This window comes from Thunnus thynnus, chromosome 2 (genome assembly GCF_963924715.1).
Source record: "Thunnus thynnus chromosome 2, fThuThy2.1, whole genome shotgun sequence".
Taxonomy (NCBI): domain Eukaryota; kingdom Metazoa; phylum Chordata; class Actinopteri; order Scombriformes; family Scombridae; genus Thunnus; species Thunnus thynnus.
In genome coordinates, this window is record NC_089518.1 from 12,955,110 (window position 1) to 12,969,349 (window position 14,240).

Sequence of the window (14,240 nt, forward strand, 5' to 3'; positions counted from 1 at the left end):
GTCTTATGTGAGCTACTTTTGTAAATGCTTGTTTAAAACCGCAGGGGCAACAAGGCCGTATTGGGCCATCAGCGGCCCGCATGTGACCCTGCAATCTGGCCCCATTGTTTCCCACTTTAGGCTTAATGCCTTGTTTCAAAATGCTGAAAACGGTGTGACGGAGGACGCGCGCTATTTGCCAAACACATGCTTATAAAATGTTATTATTCATGTTTTATCCAAATGTTTCTGTGCTTTTACTTGTTGTAAATAAGGTCGTTCTTGATGACCCGAATATGGAGTAATTAGAGTCATTAGCTAAGTAGCTGAATTTGAATGGATGGGGTCGGCGCTCTTTGGGGCGCCTCATTATGCAAGCGCATTAAAAGAAAGCAGCGGGGTGTAAATGGGTGGTTAAGGGCACGAACAAAAAGAGGGGCAGGGACTGTGAGGAGGGTCAGGATTCAAATTCTAAGTGGTAAGATGTCCCCATTGTCAGTAGGGATATATAGCAGGCAGACCGGGGTTTGGAGAGCTGGCACCACAGAGTGAAGATCCGCAGGTCGGGATTCAGAAATATCACCATGGCCTCTTCGCACTGCTCTTGGATTGCTCTGTTTCTTCTCACAGTGATGACAAGTGACATTGGAGTATTTGGCCGCGCAGTAGACACGCGGGGACTTCTGTCACAGTCACCAGAGATCACAAATGAATCATACAGACCAACTTTACGCACGGACGCGTTGAGGCGGTGGAGGCGCGGGGTCACGGAGGCGCACCGGGAGCGGTGCGCAGAGCTGGCGGCTCCTTGGCTGGAAAACACACAAGCTCCTCAAGACGATTCAAATCTGCTGCAGCTCCGTGTTCGGCCCTTTTCTCCGGGAGTTTCTCGGGGCCTGGTTTTCCCGGGGAAATCTCTTTTCAGCTTTGTGCGACGGGTTTACCGCTGCTGTCAAGAAGGACTAAACTGCAGAAGCGTCAAAGGAATTCAGGGTCGCCTGAGAGGAGGTAAGACAAAGTTAATCCAACTAAAACACATTACAGTGCAGTGCTGAAATGCGTTGTTTGAGTTGGCTGTAGCAGAGACGCACAGGCCTTTGATGGACTGCAGGGTTCTCCCTGGAAAATGGAGATCAAGTTTATTTCCTTTAGGTTAATTCGATTAGATGTAGCTCACTGCTGCAGAAGAACATCTTTTATAACTTTAGAAGTAAGGAATAAGTGGGCTGCAGCGCCGCCAGATAAGAGATCAACCAGTTCAGAAGGCTTTCAGAGCACAAACTGTGTTTTACCACTGTTGGAAGTTCTCCAAGTTGCTGATACCCTGCATCCAAACACATCTCCTACATAAGTTCAGGTTTAACTGAACTGTCCATGATAAAGCTAATTAAAAGCACTTACATTCCTTATCATATTCACTTAAATGCCCCTTTGAGTTTCCAGATGAAGACGATCTTGTCAGTTATCCAATTTGGATAAAGTAAAAAAAAGGCAGTTGTCCAAAATTCAGAGGTGTTAAAGAGTAAAAACACCCAGAGGATTCCTGAGTGTTTTGCAAAGAAAGAACTTGTTTACCAGAAACAGCTCATACAAATAAACACATACACATGCAAGATCCCATTTACACACAGCAAGGCCCATCCAGTTAACATGCACAGATTATAGTGATGAGAACATAATTAAACATACACACACATAAAGACATAGACATAAACATCCCCAAGCAGTCATATGTAAACATATACAGTATATATCTTCTATCTGATGTTGAAAAGGTGCAGTGAGTGGATATCCTCTGGTAATTGTCATAAGCTGTTTTTTTTGTTGGTGCATTTTATAGACTGAAGCTGTAGAAGTGAAAAGCAGTGAGAAGCAGTTTGGAGGGCATTAACAGCTTGATTAATTCAGCTGTAAAAGAGGACTGTGTTATCTGCATACAAATGAGTCATAGCTGGCTTAATGTTCCCTCCAACAGTTGTTGAGATATCCTGCTGACAGATTAACAAGGTATTAGGAGTGAAAACATCACCTCTGTGCTGGAGACTCTATTCTGATCCCTGGGATTGAGCGTGCTGCTGTGACATGAAAAGCTTTGTCTTAATCTACACTGTGCTGTGACTCTGACGGACTCATCATTACCCTCCTCCTCCTCCTCCTCCTCTTCTTCTTCTGCAGATACAGATGTGGAGTTTCTCCTCACCAGGGAGATCTTAACATTGAATCTTATGAGGGCCGAGCTTCACCTCCAACTTTCAAACCCACAACATTTGGACATCCGCCCTGCGCTTCCATCTATGGCAAAGCGCAACCTTCCAACAAGGTAACAAGTCTCAATATGATCCATATTTTTACTAATTTGCTCAGTTTTACAAAAATTCTTCATTTCAGCCGTCAGTCTTAAGAATCAAAGTCAGTGTTGAACTGATGGCCTCTGGGAATGTCGGACCTAAATGTCTCCCTGTTGTCTCATTTAGATACAGTGTGTGGTCAAGGGGTCACGCTGTGGAGCTGAGAGTGGACCTGCTGTTCCTCCTCCAGAGTTTGCAGGAGGCAGCAGGCGGTGCCGGAGGGGGTCCCAGCTTGGTGAACATGCGACGGGTGGTGTTTTCTTCCAAGGGGGATCCAGGAGCCTTACAGGACACTGACGGCAACGTGTGGGGGGATGGGGTCGACGCACCGCTGCCTACTCCTGAGCTGGGCCTGGGCTTGGTCCTGGACTGCAGTCAGGCTGGAGTAGGGGTGTCCTGTGAAACCGGCGGTGTTCACCTCTCACACACACCTTTCATGGCTCTGTACTACAGATGAAGACTGGACTGAGTTCTGCTGAGACCATAAAGGGATATTTCATGTTTCACCCACTCTGTTCTAAATGATGAACCACAGACGCCTCAAAGCATATCAAGAAATAATGCACTTCAATGTCAAATCTATTAATTTATGAATGTTATGTTTTGTACAATAGGCTATATATATTATGTAAATTGTGAATATGATATACTGTATGCTTATGGAGTCATTATTTGGTTATTAAAGATCAATCTAACCACTGCTAATGACAAAAGATCATGAAGAAATTGTACTTCAGTGTGTGGCCACCTCAGTTGACGTGGTTTTGTTCAGCTGTGCTCCTCTTTTAGATATTTGTCTCCTAACACCTTTTTAGATGTGAGCTTCTATTTAAAGAAGTTTTCACAGTTGGTGGAAAAAGCAACACCTGGACAAACAAAGGCCTGTAGCCGACATGTGCTGTGACCCTGCAGTGACTGTTCCTCAGGAATTATTATTAGACCTTTGTTTTAAAGATCTAAAAGTATCTTAAGCAAGCAAAAAGTAATTGCAAGGTGTACCTCACACTTAGGAACAATGCTTAAAAGACAAATCGAGATTAACACAGTATGTAACTGCAAATGGAAAAACAAACTAATGAATAGAATATGACACAGTCATACTGAGTTAAATAACAGCAGCAACACATTCTGATAAAATAGCACATTTATTAAAAAGAGACAGCATTTATCAGCATTTCCCATTTTTTGCAGATATATGCCACATCTGAGTAAGATCAGGGGTCTCGAATACATTTCTCAGTCCACCTGCTGCTGCCTACAGCCCTCAGAAGAGCATTTATTTATCTGACACATGTATATCTGTACAGTAGGGTTCTTTACTCATACTTAAGCACACACTCGCACTGTGTGGTTGGTGGCAAACTGTGTGGTCTGCTGACCGGATGATGGAGAAGTTGGCAGATTTTTTTCTTTTTTTTTTTTTTTTTGCTGTTCAAATTTGTCTCAGTTTAAATTCGTCTCACATGTTCAGTTGCTTTGAAAATGAGAAACAAAAAGAAGTCGCATCAAGCTAAAAATCTCTTGTCAAAAAAAAAAAAAAAAAAATTACATTAATTACAGAGCAATTAAAATGCCTCTTTTAGGGTGACAGTGACAAGATTTCAAGAAGATTGGGTTTCATGGCGGGGGAATAATTAGTGGTGACAACAAATCTGATGACAAGACATGACAGGTTTGCTTCCCCTGGTTTATTCACTGCTTTACCAGGCAAGGAAGGAAAGAAATGAGGAACCTTTAGCGACGCGTTGGGACACTGCGTTTTAAGAATTTGGATGGAATGATGGCAATTCTTTGGTTCTCATGTGAAAAGAAAAACACAGAGCAGATCTTCATTCCACTCCAGTTCATCAAATTGTGAGACGTAATGACAACATCAGGACTGACGTCTGGAAAAAAGGCTGGTGAGGAGCTAAATACTTTAAGACTGTGTGGAACAAGAGCTGGACATTATATATATGTATATATATATATAACTTCACACAGTAATCTTGGAAACCTTTCCACATGTTTCTGACTGGCTTTGCTCCCAGAGAAGTTAAGGTTAAAGACAGACTCAGGATATATTCACTTCTACTGACAGATGCTCATCCCTCACTCCTGACAAGAGCTGTCCATGTGGAATGAAAATCTAGCCCTGAAACTTGTGTTTAACAGAGAGGAGAGAGAGAAAAAGGGACTGATATGATGCAAACCAACAAAAGAGTGACCTCAAGGCGAATGATGGTAAAGCACAATGTATTCAATAATTCAAGGCAACAAAGACAAACACACAAAAATGACATAATTTTAAAAATACATGAGGCAGTGCAAAATGTCACACCAATAAAATATCACGTTTAAAAATTCAAAACAAAACAGATCCTGAGGAAAAAATTCAAACATACAAATCCAAGCGTATTATAAAATATCTCCAGATCAGCCCCACTCTGATTTAAATTATATATAATAGATTGGAAGATCCCACATTTTCAGACACAATCTCATTTATTTGACTTTCTGATACTTTATCCGGCTTTATACTCTGTACCAACAACCGTTCCTCCCCAGAAGAAAGGCCACAAAGTCTTCCTCAAGAGAAAATTTGAAAAACCCTAACACCTCAGCTACAACACAAAAAGTGATGAGAACAGAACTGATGTCACACGATAAAAAAGTGTGATCTTGTACCTTATATACACACGCAGCTGTGTAGACTTGCAGAGGAACAGAACACGGTGACTTTGGTGCTGAATTACTTGAAGTTTTTGCATCCTTTCCGAGGAAAAAAAAAAAAAAGGTGCTTATATGTCTTAAATATGAGTTGAGTTTACAACTTAAGAAAGAAAAGAAAATCAACCCCAAAAAACCGTCAACAACTGGCCAAATATTTTCTGGCACTAACTTCTTACACACCATAAATCAATCAAAATGGGAAGGAGAATCGAGGAGTGAGGAGGATCCACAACACCTGAATTATTAACCGTTTTCAAGTACTGCATATGGCGACAGCAATACTAGCAGGGGGGGCGGGTGGGTTGGGAGGACATTTAAGACGCATTAGTGAAACAGGCAAAGTTACAAAATCATCCTTGGAGGAGAGCTAAGCACTTAAAGGAGGTAACTAGATACATAAATAGGAGGGTTCACGACACAACTCGACTAAAAATGAGGAACAAAGCTGCTTTTCAGTCCGCATGGAAAGCGAAAAAAAAGGATATTATTGTCCAAGAGCCAAGTGGACTCTGATAATGTGGCCATGTAGCAAAAAAAAAAAAAAAAAAAGGCTCAAAGACAAAAATTTACACTGTTTGCTCAAATCAATTCAAGAACCAGAACAAGTAGCTTAATTGCACTGAAAATTCACACTGGGGAAAAAAAAAAAAAAGGTACAGTCAACATAAAAAAAAGTTTTAAGACAACAGATTTGAAAAGGCCGAGTGAAGCTTGAGGGGAATTCAATAAATGTTGCTCTTTAACGTTTAGTAAACCTCTGGTTTCTACTTACATTGATGCTGTGCTTTCTTGCCTCTTGCTGCAAGTGAATGAACTTTTGCGGTAGACGATGAGCGACTTTGGGGGGATGTACGAGACAAGTGCAGTGACTGGCGCAGATTCTCATGATTTATTATATTAACATGGAGCTGAAGCGGCCGGTTCCCTCCGTTTACGGCCCATCACAGTCAACACAGCATTCCGATTTTAAATTGAAAAAAAAAAAACATTTCTGACCCCGAGAAAATAAAAAAATAAAAATAAACAAGCCAAGGAAATAAACAATTACAACTGCCCCCCCTTTGTTTAGCCACTTGTTTTCTCTAAATCAATTTTCAGCCCACCCGGTTCAAACACTTGCCTCAGAGGCATCACAGAGTGTAAATTTGCAAGCTATGGGTCAAATTAAAAACAGGCTACATAGTTTTACTTTTCCTTACAAAATAAACAAAGACATTCTTTGGTGAAACTAAAAGGCAGGCATGCATAATTAATGAATGAGTAGAAAAGGCAGCGAGCACATTAGATACAGTGATGTAAAGATCTTGACTTGCTTTCAGCATTTCACAGCATAAACTTTGCCTCTCACTAAACGCGGTTGTGGTGTCTTTCATTCAAAGAAACTAAAGGTTAACCGTTGTAGGGTCGACATTATCGCCTTCTAATGTCATGAAATTTAAAATGGATCCGGCCTTAAGGAAGAGAAAAAAGAAAAAAAAAAATCTCAAAAAGGACTTTCAATTTGTGATCGCTGTTGAGGACAATTTTAAGGCCCTGAATCTGTATTTGGTGGAACAATGTCAAACAAGTGTGTTATGCGTTACCACACGTCACGAGCAGATTTGTGAAACTCAACCTATATTTATGTAAAGGCAAGTCGACAGCAAACAGCAAATAAGCCCGCCAGCTACGGGGCTGGTTCAAAAATCAATTTCTGTCTCATTTCAGCATCTTATGGCAAGTAGACGATGGCACGTCGACGCAGGACTAACTAAGTTGAGAAAAAATGGGAGCCTCTCAACTGGAAACCGTATTTCCACTACTAACCGTCTGACTCATGGTTTCTGTTCTATTTAACCAATTTCCGAGCAGCACCATTTCCAATTTGAAGGTAAAATGTCTGACCGGATGCTGAGCAGGAGTGTGAAACAGAGTGTGCGTCCTTGCTACACCCAGTACAAAACAATGCTTTTAGTTTTATAAAACAGGCCCAGACAGATCACTCCTGAGCATCCCTTAGCTGCTGAAATGTGGTTTCAGACCTTGAGGACTGGCACCTGTAAACCCTGCCCAGTGTCTGAGTGGAAATGACTAACGTTGTTCGAAAGGGTCAGCAGAGGTGGATGCGAAAACACATTCACAAAGAAGCGCACGGCATACACTTCCTACATCTTCTTTTCTTTCCTCAGCGGTACAATTTGATAGTGACAGCAGCGTTTGCTTCATCCTGCGGTGGCTTTCCAAAAAGTTAGTCTTTCTGTCCTCCGTCCTGGTGATTTTTTTTTCTCCAAGCCTTCGAGCTCTCTCCTGTGTGTATGCTTTTACCTGTGCTGCTGTTGTCCCCTCAAGCCCCCTCCCTACCCCACCCCCTTCTCTCCCTCTCTCTCTTCATAGTCTCACGTCCGTCTTGTCCTCCTGACTAGGTTTCACTCACAGCCGACAGAGGCAGAACAACGTGGGGATGAACACCCCGAACGCCACTAGGATGGGAAACATTAGGCTGCTGTTGTCGGCTGCGTATGGGTTTGGTGTTCGGGGTCCTGACTGGACCCTGTACTTGGAACCTGGTGGGAGCTTCTTCTTCCCACCTTCCTCGCCTCCGTCAGTTTCTTCCTCTTCTTCCTCCTCTTCCTCAGGCTTCTCCAAGCCAGGGTGAGGCTGAAGTTTAGGTACGTCTATCGAGTAAAAAAGCAGAAGGGAAGATAGTGGAGGTTCATTTTGATGGTATATAACTCTGCCACTACTAAGTCTACAACTACTACACTAAAATGTTTACATCTGGTTGAGCGAGACATGGAAATGACTCAGTGTGTTGAGTGTTATATTTGCAGTTTTGAGACTTACCCTCTAATGTTCCCTTCATTACATAGAGAGCGCAGACCTTTGGGTTGTCATAATAACCCTGAAACACAGAATAGATCAGCACCACATGTAAACAAAAGAAAATTAAACATTTATGAACACAAATGTGTTTAACATCACACAGGAGTGATGATAAAGTAGGGATAAAGTTTCCAACAATAGATCCATAATTGCATTTGAGAATCACTTATCAAGCGGTCGGCGTACCCTTATCTTGTTATGATGCTTAATTTGACACAACAACCTCATTAAAATGACTTATTACCAAATGTACTTAGCTTTCAGTCTAAATTCATCACGCATCACATATGATTAAATGATGAAAACAAAATCAATCGGTGCAGGTGAATTTCTGCTGAACAAGTGGAGTGTGCAAAACTGAAACACCTGTGCTAGAAATATTTCATTGCTGGAATAATTTTAACGTTTGTAAAAAAAGATCACATGTATCTGTTCAGAGAGAGAAAATGCAGAGAAGGCAAGCGATCTAAAAAAACAAAAAAAAAAAAACAAAACAAAAAAACCCAAAAAATAAGAATAAAAAGAAGAAAGAGGTCACAGCAGAATATCCTTCAGCTAGAGATAAACTATTTTGAAGTATGCCAGCCTATAAATTTAGCCTACAACCACATGGCCTACAAACACACTAGCAAAATCTTACATCTGTTAGCACTGAGAGCCAACCTTAAAGGGAATACTAATCACAATGTTTCATACTTGTGGCCTGAGGCGAAGGCAACAATATGTGTGAGTAGTTTTCAGACTTAAAAACAGAATCTGAGGTTATCTCGCGGATGCTGGAAGTAGTTGTGCAAATATGAGCTGAATAAACAAGTATGCGTCTAACAAACACTGACAAGATAATTATAATTGAAAGTCATTCTGTAGCAATAAAAGTCACTTTTTCGTTTGGGGCATTTTATAAAGTATTCATTATATAACCACAGGCTTTTTTGCCAAGTTTTGCAGCAGACAATTCAATTAAACCTACACCATTAAAATCATCCACTGTTTTTGATCTGGCTGACTTGTCTCCGCACTGCCAATAGGAACGGATGTTCAGTATTATTGTGTCACATGGTGCTGTAGCGATCGCGAGGAGAACATAAAGGGAAACGTAATACATGTCAGGTTGTAGGTCCAGTGTATAAAAATTAGAGTGCTGATATAACAAACTGGAGAGTAGACACAACATCTATATACCAAAAGAAAGACGTACCAAGCAAAGAAATGACTTACTGAGCTTATCACAAAGACAGCAATAGATTTTTGTTGGTTAAGGATGATGGATTCATGGCCCTCATAGCTTATTTAGAGCCAGACTACACAATCTTAAGTCATCCAACAATAACAGCACATCTGTGCAGGGTGGTCACTCATTTATCTTTTATGGTGCACTAACAACATCCTTTCCTGTATCACAGTAACAAGCAATCATATTGAGAACTTGAATAAGAAGACAAAAACAAAACACTAGCTTGAAAGATAAAAATAAACAGTGAAGAATTTGAAACGGTATATTCAGACAGGAGTTATTAAGTGAAAACTAAAGTTATTTGCTGAAGTTCACGACATATAAACTGGTATGATAAAAACCAACCAGATCTGCAGCTTTTGTCATTTGTATTGCTCACACACTCCAACTCCCTCTCAGACGTGTGGTTCATTATGTAAATGTGCTGGCAATTTTACATGTCAGCTTAATTTGTGAATAAGTCCCAAGAGCTGCTTTTCTGTACAAGTAACATCGTGCCTGATTGGACCTTGTAACACTTTCAACACTGCCCAACTCTGAAATGATTGTCATATTAATGTAAAGGTTACAGCAGCACAAGGTTAATAATAGAGCTGCCCCCAACCAAAGATTTCCCAAGTAGACTAGTAGTCATTAGTTCAAGCCAATAGTCTACTAGATGTTGCATGTTTATGATATTAATTTAATTATTTAAATATAGATTTTTTGGGACATCAGAAAATGGTTTGAGTTCCAAGGCTGAGAAAGATGTTATAAGTAACATTGTTAACACTCTGCTACATTACAGAAAAATACAAAACTGTAATAATGAGCCTTTAAAATATACATTTTACAAGCACACATACAAAGTGAGCTGCCTGTTAATGACAGTGCTGATGGCAAAAGTGGTAAAGTTAATGATTCTGGATGTGTCGGAACAACCAGTGACGAGACTGAACATTTTGTTAATTTATTTCAACAAAATATGACATCACACAACTCATGAACTTGTGACAGATTGAGTGTGAAGAGCTGCCAAAGCTCCACATGATGGCCAGTCTGAGACAGAACCAAATTAGGAATCAACCAAATTCACAGACAAACTGCATGTTGTCTGCTGGTTAAAGGACACACAGTGCTGTTGCCTATCGGCAAAGACAGAATAAGGACGAAGAAGTTGTGACAAGTTTGGAGGAGCTGCAGCAGCTTTTTTCCCTGCAATTAACCAACCAATGAAAACTTGATCGATTACGTCACTCTTCTCATTGATGGTTTGGTCGACTAGTTAGCCCTCGTTAATACACAGAGATGTTAAATGGGAGACTTGTTCTGCCTTCTGAGGAGTACTAAAATAGTTTTTTTGTTTGATTTTCATTTCTTATGCATAAAGAGAAGAAAACCAGTTTGGGAAAATACTGTGAAGTTTACATTTTTAAGTTTGTTTAACATCTGTTTGACAAAAACATCTTTTCACTTGATCAGTTATTTTGATAACTACTTTTATTTCTACTTGAGTCATTTAATTAAGAAGTAACAATACTTGAGTACTGTTTGTGGTTATCCTACCAACCCGCCCATTATCAGCTTAAAACATTAAAACACTACCCCTGAAAGAAAATAAACAAATACATTTTTGGTTAAAAAAGTGGTTAGAACACTTTTACACACATGTTGGGGTGAAGTGGTTCGCTACAAAAACGTAATGCTTTGCACACCTGTCACTATAAAAACTCTTGAATAGCTATTTTTTTTTAAAGATCATACAATTACATCACATAAGATAACATGCAGCACTCAAAGTTTCAGTTCAGTTTCTCAGTTGAGAAGAGTGGCAAAAAAGAATGACTTGGTTTTCAGTTTATAAAATTCCAGTACTTTTACTTTAGAGAACTCTTAAACACAGCCAATCAACCAAACATAGCAGATATTGCAGAAGTATACACCTTCAAATGATCTATTCCTGCATTATGTTGCACCTCACCAACCTGTTTAAGCAGGATTAGGCAAACTGACACTTCCTTTTCACAGACAATCCACAAATTTCTCAGATAAGTGAACTAAACACAACTCACCTTTACAAACTCCACAGTGAGCTTGCCGTTGAAAGTGGACACCTCTCCCTGCACGCTCAGCTTGCCACGTCGAATCGAGAAGGGCACTATCTCATCATGTGCAGTACTGTGACCCACTCGATCAAAGATATCCAGGTCCTTCACCACCACGTGGCCGTTTAGGCGGACGTCAAACACCTAGAAGAACATAATCCGAAATTATTAACAGCTCATCCATACACACACAACCTCACATTCATGTTGCTATGATGGAGATTCAAATAATTCCCAGAGTACTGTCCAAACACTTTGTGTGCATTAATATGTACATTAAAAGCAAAAAAGGCATAACAAGTTTAAATAAAGTAAAAAAAAGTGCTAAATGCACATATTCTCCATTCAACCTGTGCAAATGTGCGGATGAAAATTATATCTTTATCAAATACATACAACCGTACCTTTTGCTGTGACTGAGCGAAGTAAACTTCTGCATACTTCATAACTAGTATATAGTCGCCTTCCTCACGAATGGGAATATCATATCCAAAAGTGTCTTCGTTATAGCGCTCTGTCTGGTACAGAATCTGGTCCTCTGGACTGGAGCGCAGGATTGGAAGACGCACCCCATAATCAGACGCTACAGAGAGAACAGCATCAGGTTCAGTGTGCCCTTTGCTCACAAGACCACATTAATAGCTGGATTACTGGGAAAACTGATCATGTTTTAAATCGAGTAAAGCACCACATTGCACAAGCCCTGACCTTTTCCTGCACTCAATGAAGGAGTGCCCTTCTGTCTCAAATGGCAACTTACCACACAGTGTTCACTCCAACTTGCAATTACAGTACCTCTGCCCCAATAACTGGAGCCAAGAATGACTCTCTACAGTCAGTTTGATCATATCATCACCTGCTTCCTCTACATGCCGAGAGGGGCGGAGCCGCAGTCCTCTGTGCTGACTCCTCATTAGTTTGTGGTTATATGCGGAAGCGAAACCATGCAGAGCTTTCTGCTGGGAATCAGTGTTACTCTGAGGAAAAGCTTTTTACTCTCACAATGTCAAGTCTCATAAACACCTTGCAGGTGCAGCCCGGCCAGACACAAGGCTCATTTTTAACAGTTAGCCAATGATAACAGTCAACTCACCTTTACCAATTTTCCCTTCCAATGGATCCTTTTTGAAGTGAATACCATGCACGTCTACATGGGTTTCACCTCCGGCATTTACAGCCCAGATAACCCGCTCAGCGAGGCTGGGGCCCCCGCCATCCGCCCAACACTGCTGTGCCAGCAGCGACAGCACCGCTGCGACCAGCCCGGCGACGAGCCGCGCCGTGACCCGCTGCATCGCCCCACACAGCCCGGTCCTACACACAGACACAGCCCGGTCCAACACAAACACAGACACCGACAGCGTCAGTAGCTGCTCGTTGGCAACGTAGTCTAAGCTGCAGTATGAAAAGTAACCCTTCCCACATGTAACATTAACCACACAAGGTTAGCTAGCTATGACATGCAACACGATATCTGTTAGTTAGCCAGTATGCTAACGTTAACAGTACCGATACCGGTAGCACAAAAGCACGCCGACTCAAATAATGACAGCGAAATGATACAAAAACATTCAAGCTTAACACGAATAAAACCACAATCAAGCCCACCTCTTTATTAATTAGGCAAACACCACAATATAACAAGGAATTAGCAGCGAGTAAGTTAACTTAACGTTGGTCAGTTAGGCTAGCTAGCTAACCAGAAATACTTCATGTAAATGTCTCTTAACTTACCTTCCCCTTTCACAAATATCTTCAACCTGTCTTTTTTGCCAATGTGTAAGCGTATCTCAGCCGGAGCCTTTATACTCTACACTGTAGGATAACTCTGTGCAGATATTCTCAGTTGCTGGTGCCCAAAGCTATACTGACTTTCATTCAATGTGTGCATGTACTCTGCAGCCCTGCTCAGCTGCAGCCTGCTGCCTGTCTGACCTAACATGGGCTACCTAACCTCACACTGCGATGACTGACACATGTGCTGTCGTATCACAATCTGCTGCTGCTTTCCTGAACTCAAACCACTGAAAAAAACATTTCGCATCACAGAGCAGTCATATCCTACTTGTTTAACACTAATGACTTTGAATGAATGTGTTAAAAATATCATAGGTCGTAACTTTTGAGAGTGACTCGCTCATATCCTGACAATGATTGACAGAAACGTGCAGACTTGAAGTCCTGTGTCTGTTTTACACGTCAAGCGAGTGGTTTTTGATTTTAAGGCCCTGAGTTTAGTCTGTCAGGTGTGAACCCCCCCTCCCTCCTCCCTTAGCAAGAATGACTGATCTAATGTTAATCATCTAACCAAAACCTAAACTTTACCTGCTGCAGTGTGCATTAAAATGTTGTTTGGGCTAAATTCAAAGGCAGGTGAGCACAGGTTAAACTCAGGGCAAAAAAAGTTGGACCACCATGTTAAAGGGAGGGTTTTTTACAGTTTTAGAGATGCTAATTTTACCTCCACTATATACCGTTTGCCCGTATATTTCTATTAAAACATTGTTATTCCCTTTACCTGCGGTTTAATCAATTACAGGTTACCATTTCTTCTCAAGCTGACAATAAAAAGACATAACAACAATGATAATAATGTCTCTAAAAAAGCCTTCCTATTATATATATATGTGTATATATGTATGGGTGTGTGTGTCTGTGTGTGTGTGTATATATATATATATATATATATATATATATATATATATATGTATATGTATATGTATGTATGTATGTATGTATGTATGTGTGTGTGTGTGTGTGTGTGTGTGTGTGTGTATGTATATATATATATATATATATATATATATATATATATATATATATATATATATATATATATAACAAGACCTAAAAAAAACCCTTTCTATTTTATCATCTTAACTCTTATTATTATTATATATTTCTTTATGTTGTGTGTTATTAATACTGTAGCACTTTGAGTTTCACTATGAAAGAAAAGTGCGGTACAAATTACATGCATTATTATTATTATTATTATTATTATTATTATTATTATTATTA

At 40.3% G+C, this 14,240-nt stretch overlaps 2 protein-coding genes across 2 annotated transcripts; one reads left to right on the forward strand and one right to left on the reverse strand.

Annotated features, from left to right (window-relative positions):
- Positions 1-103: 103 nt before the first annotated feature.
- si:ch211-170d8.2 (uncharacterized protein LOC571755 homolog) lies at positions 104-3,017 on the forward strand. The gene is made up of 3 exons (XM_067603704.1): positions 104-987; positions 2,155-2,299; positions 2,454-3,017. The coding sequence occupies exons 1-3, from the start codon at positions 564-566 to the stop codon at positions 2,782-2,784; spliced, it is 900 nt and encodes a 299-aa protein (XP_067459805.1). The 5' UTR covers positions 104-563; the 3' UTR covers positions 2,785-3,017.
- Positions 3,018-3,453: 436 nt separating this feature from the next.
- Positions 3,454-13,356, reverse strand: mlec (malectin). The gene is made up of 6 exons (XM_067603715.1): positions 12,954-13,356; positions 12,313-12,533; positions 11,624-11,802; positions 11,187-11,363; positions 7,863-7,920; positions 3,454-7,693 (listed from the first exon to the last, which is right to left on the reverse strand). Exons 2-6 carry the CDS (start codon positions 12,512-12,514, stop codon positions 7,449-7,451), a joined length of 861 nt encoding a protein of 286 aa, XP_067459816.1. The 5' UTR covers positions 12,515-12,533; positions 12,954-13,356; the 3' UTR covers positions 3,454-7,448.
- Between the last annotated feature and the right edge of the window lie 884 nt (positions 13,357-14,240).

Coding starts and splice junctions, on each gene's coding strand:
- si:ch211-170d8.2 (XM_067603704.1), top strand. CDS start 564: ATGGCCTCTTCGCACTGCTCTTGGATTGCTCTGTTTCTTCTCACAGTG. Junction 988..2,154: donor TCAGGGTCGCCTGAGAGGAG/GTAAGACAAAGT, acceptor CTTCTTCTGCAG/ATACAGATGTGGAGTTTCTC. Junction 2,300..2,453: donor AAGCGCAACCTTCCAACAAG/GTAACAAGTCTC, acceptor TGTCTCATTTAG/ATACAGTGTGTGGTCAAGGG.
- mlec (XM_067603715.1), bottom strand. CDS start 12,514: ATGCAGCGGGTCACGGCGCGGCTCGTCGCCGGGCTGGTCGCAGCGGTG. Junction 11,803..12,312: donor GGAAGGGAAAATTGGTAAAG/GTGAGTTGACTG, acceptor TTCTCTCTGTAG/CGTCTGATTATGGGGTGCGT. Junction 11,364..11,623: donor TCGCTCAGTCACAGCAAAAG/GTACGGTTGTAT, acceptor ATGTTCTTCTAG/GTGTTTGACGTCCGCCTAAA.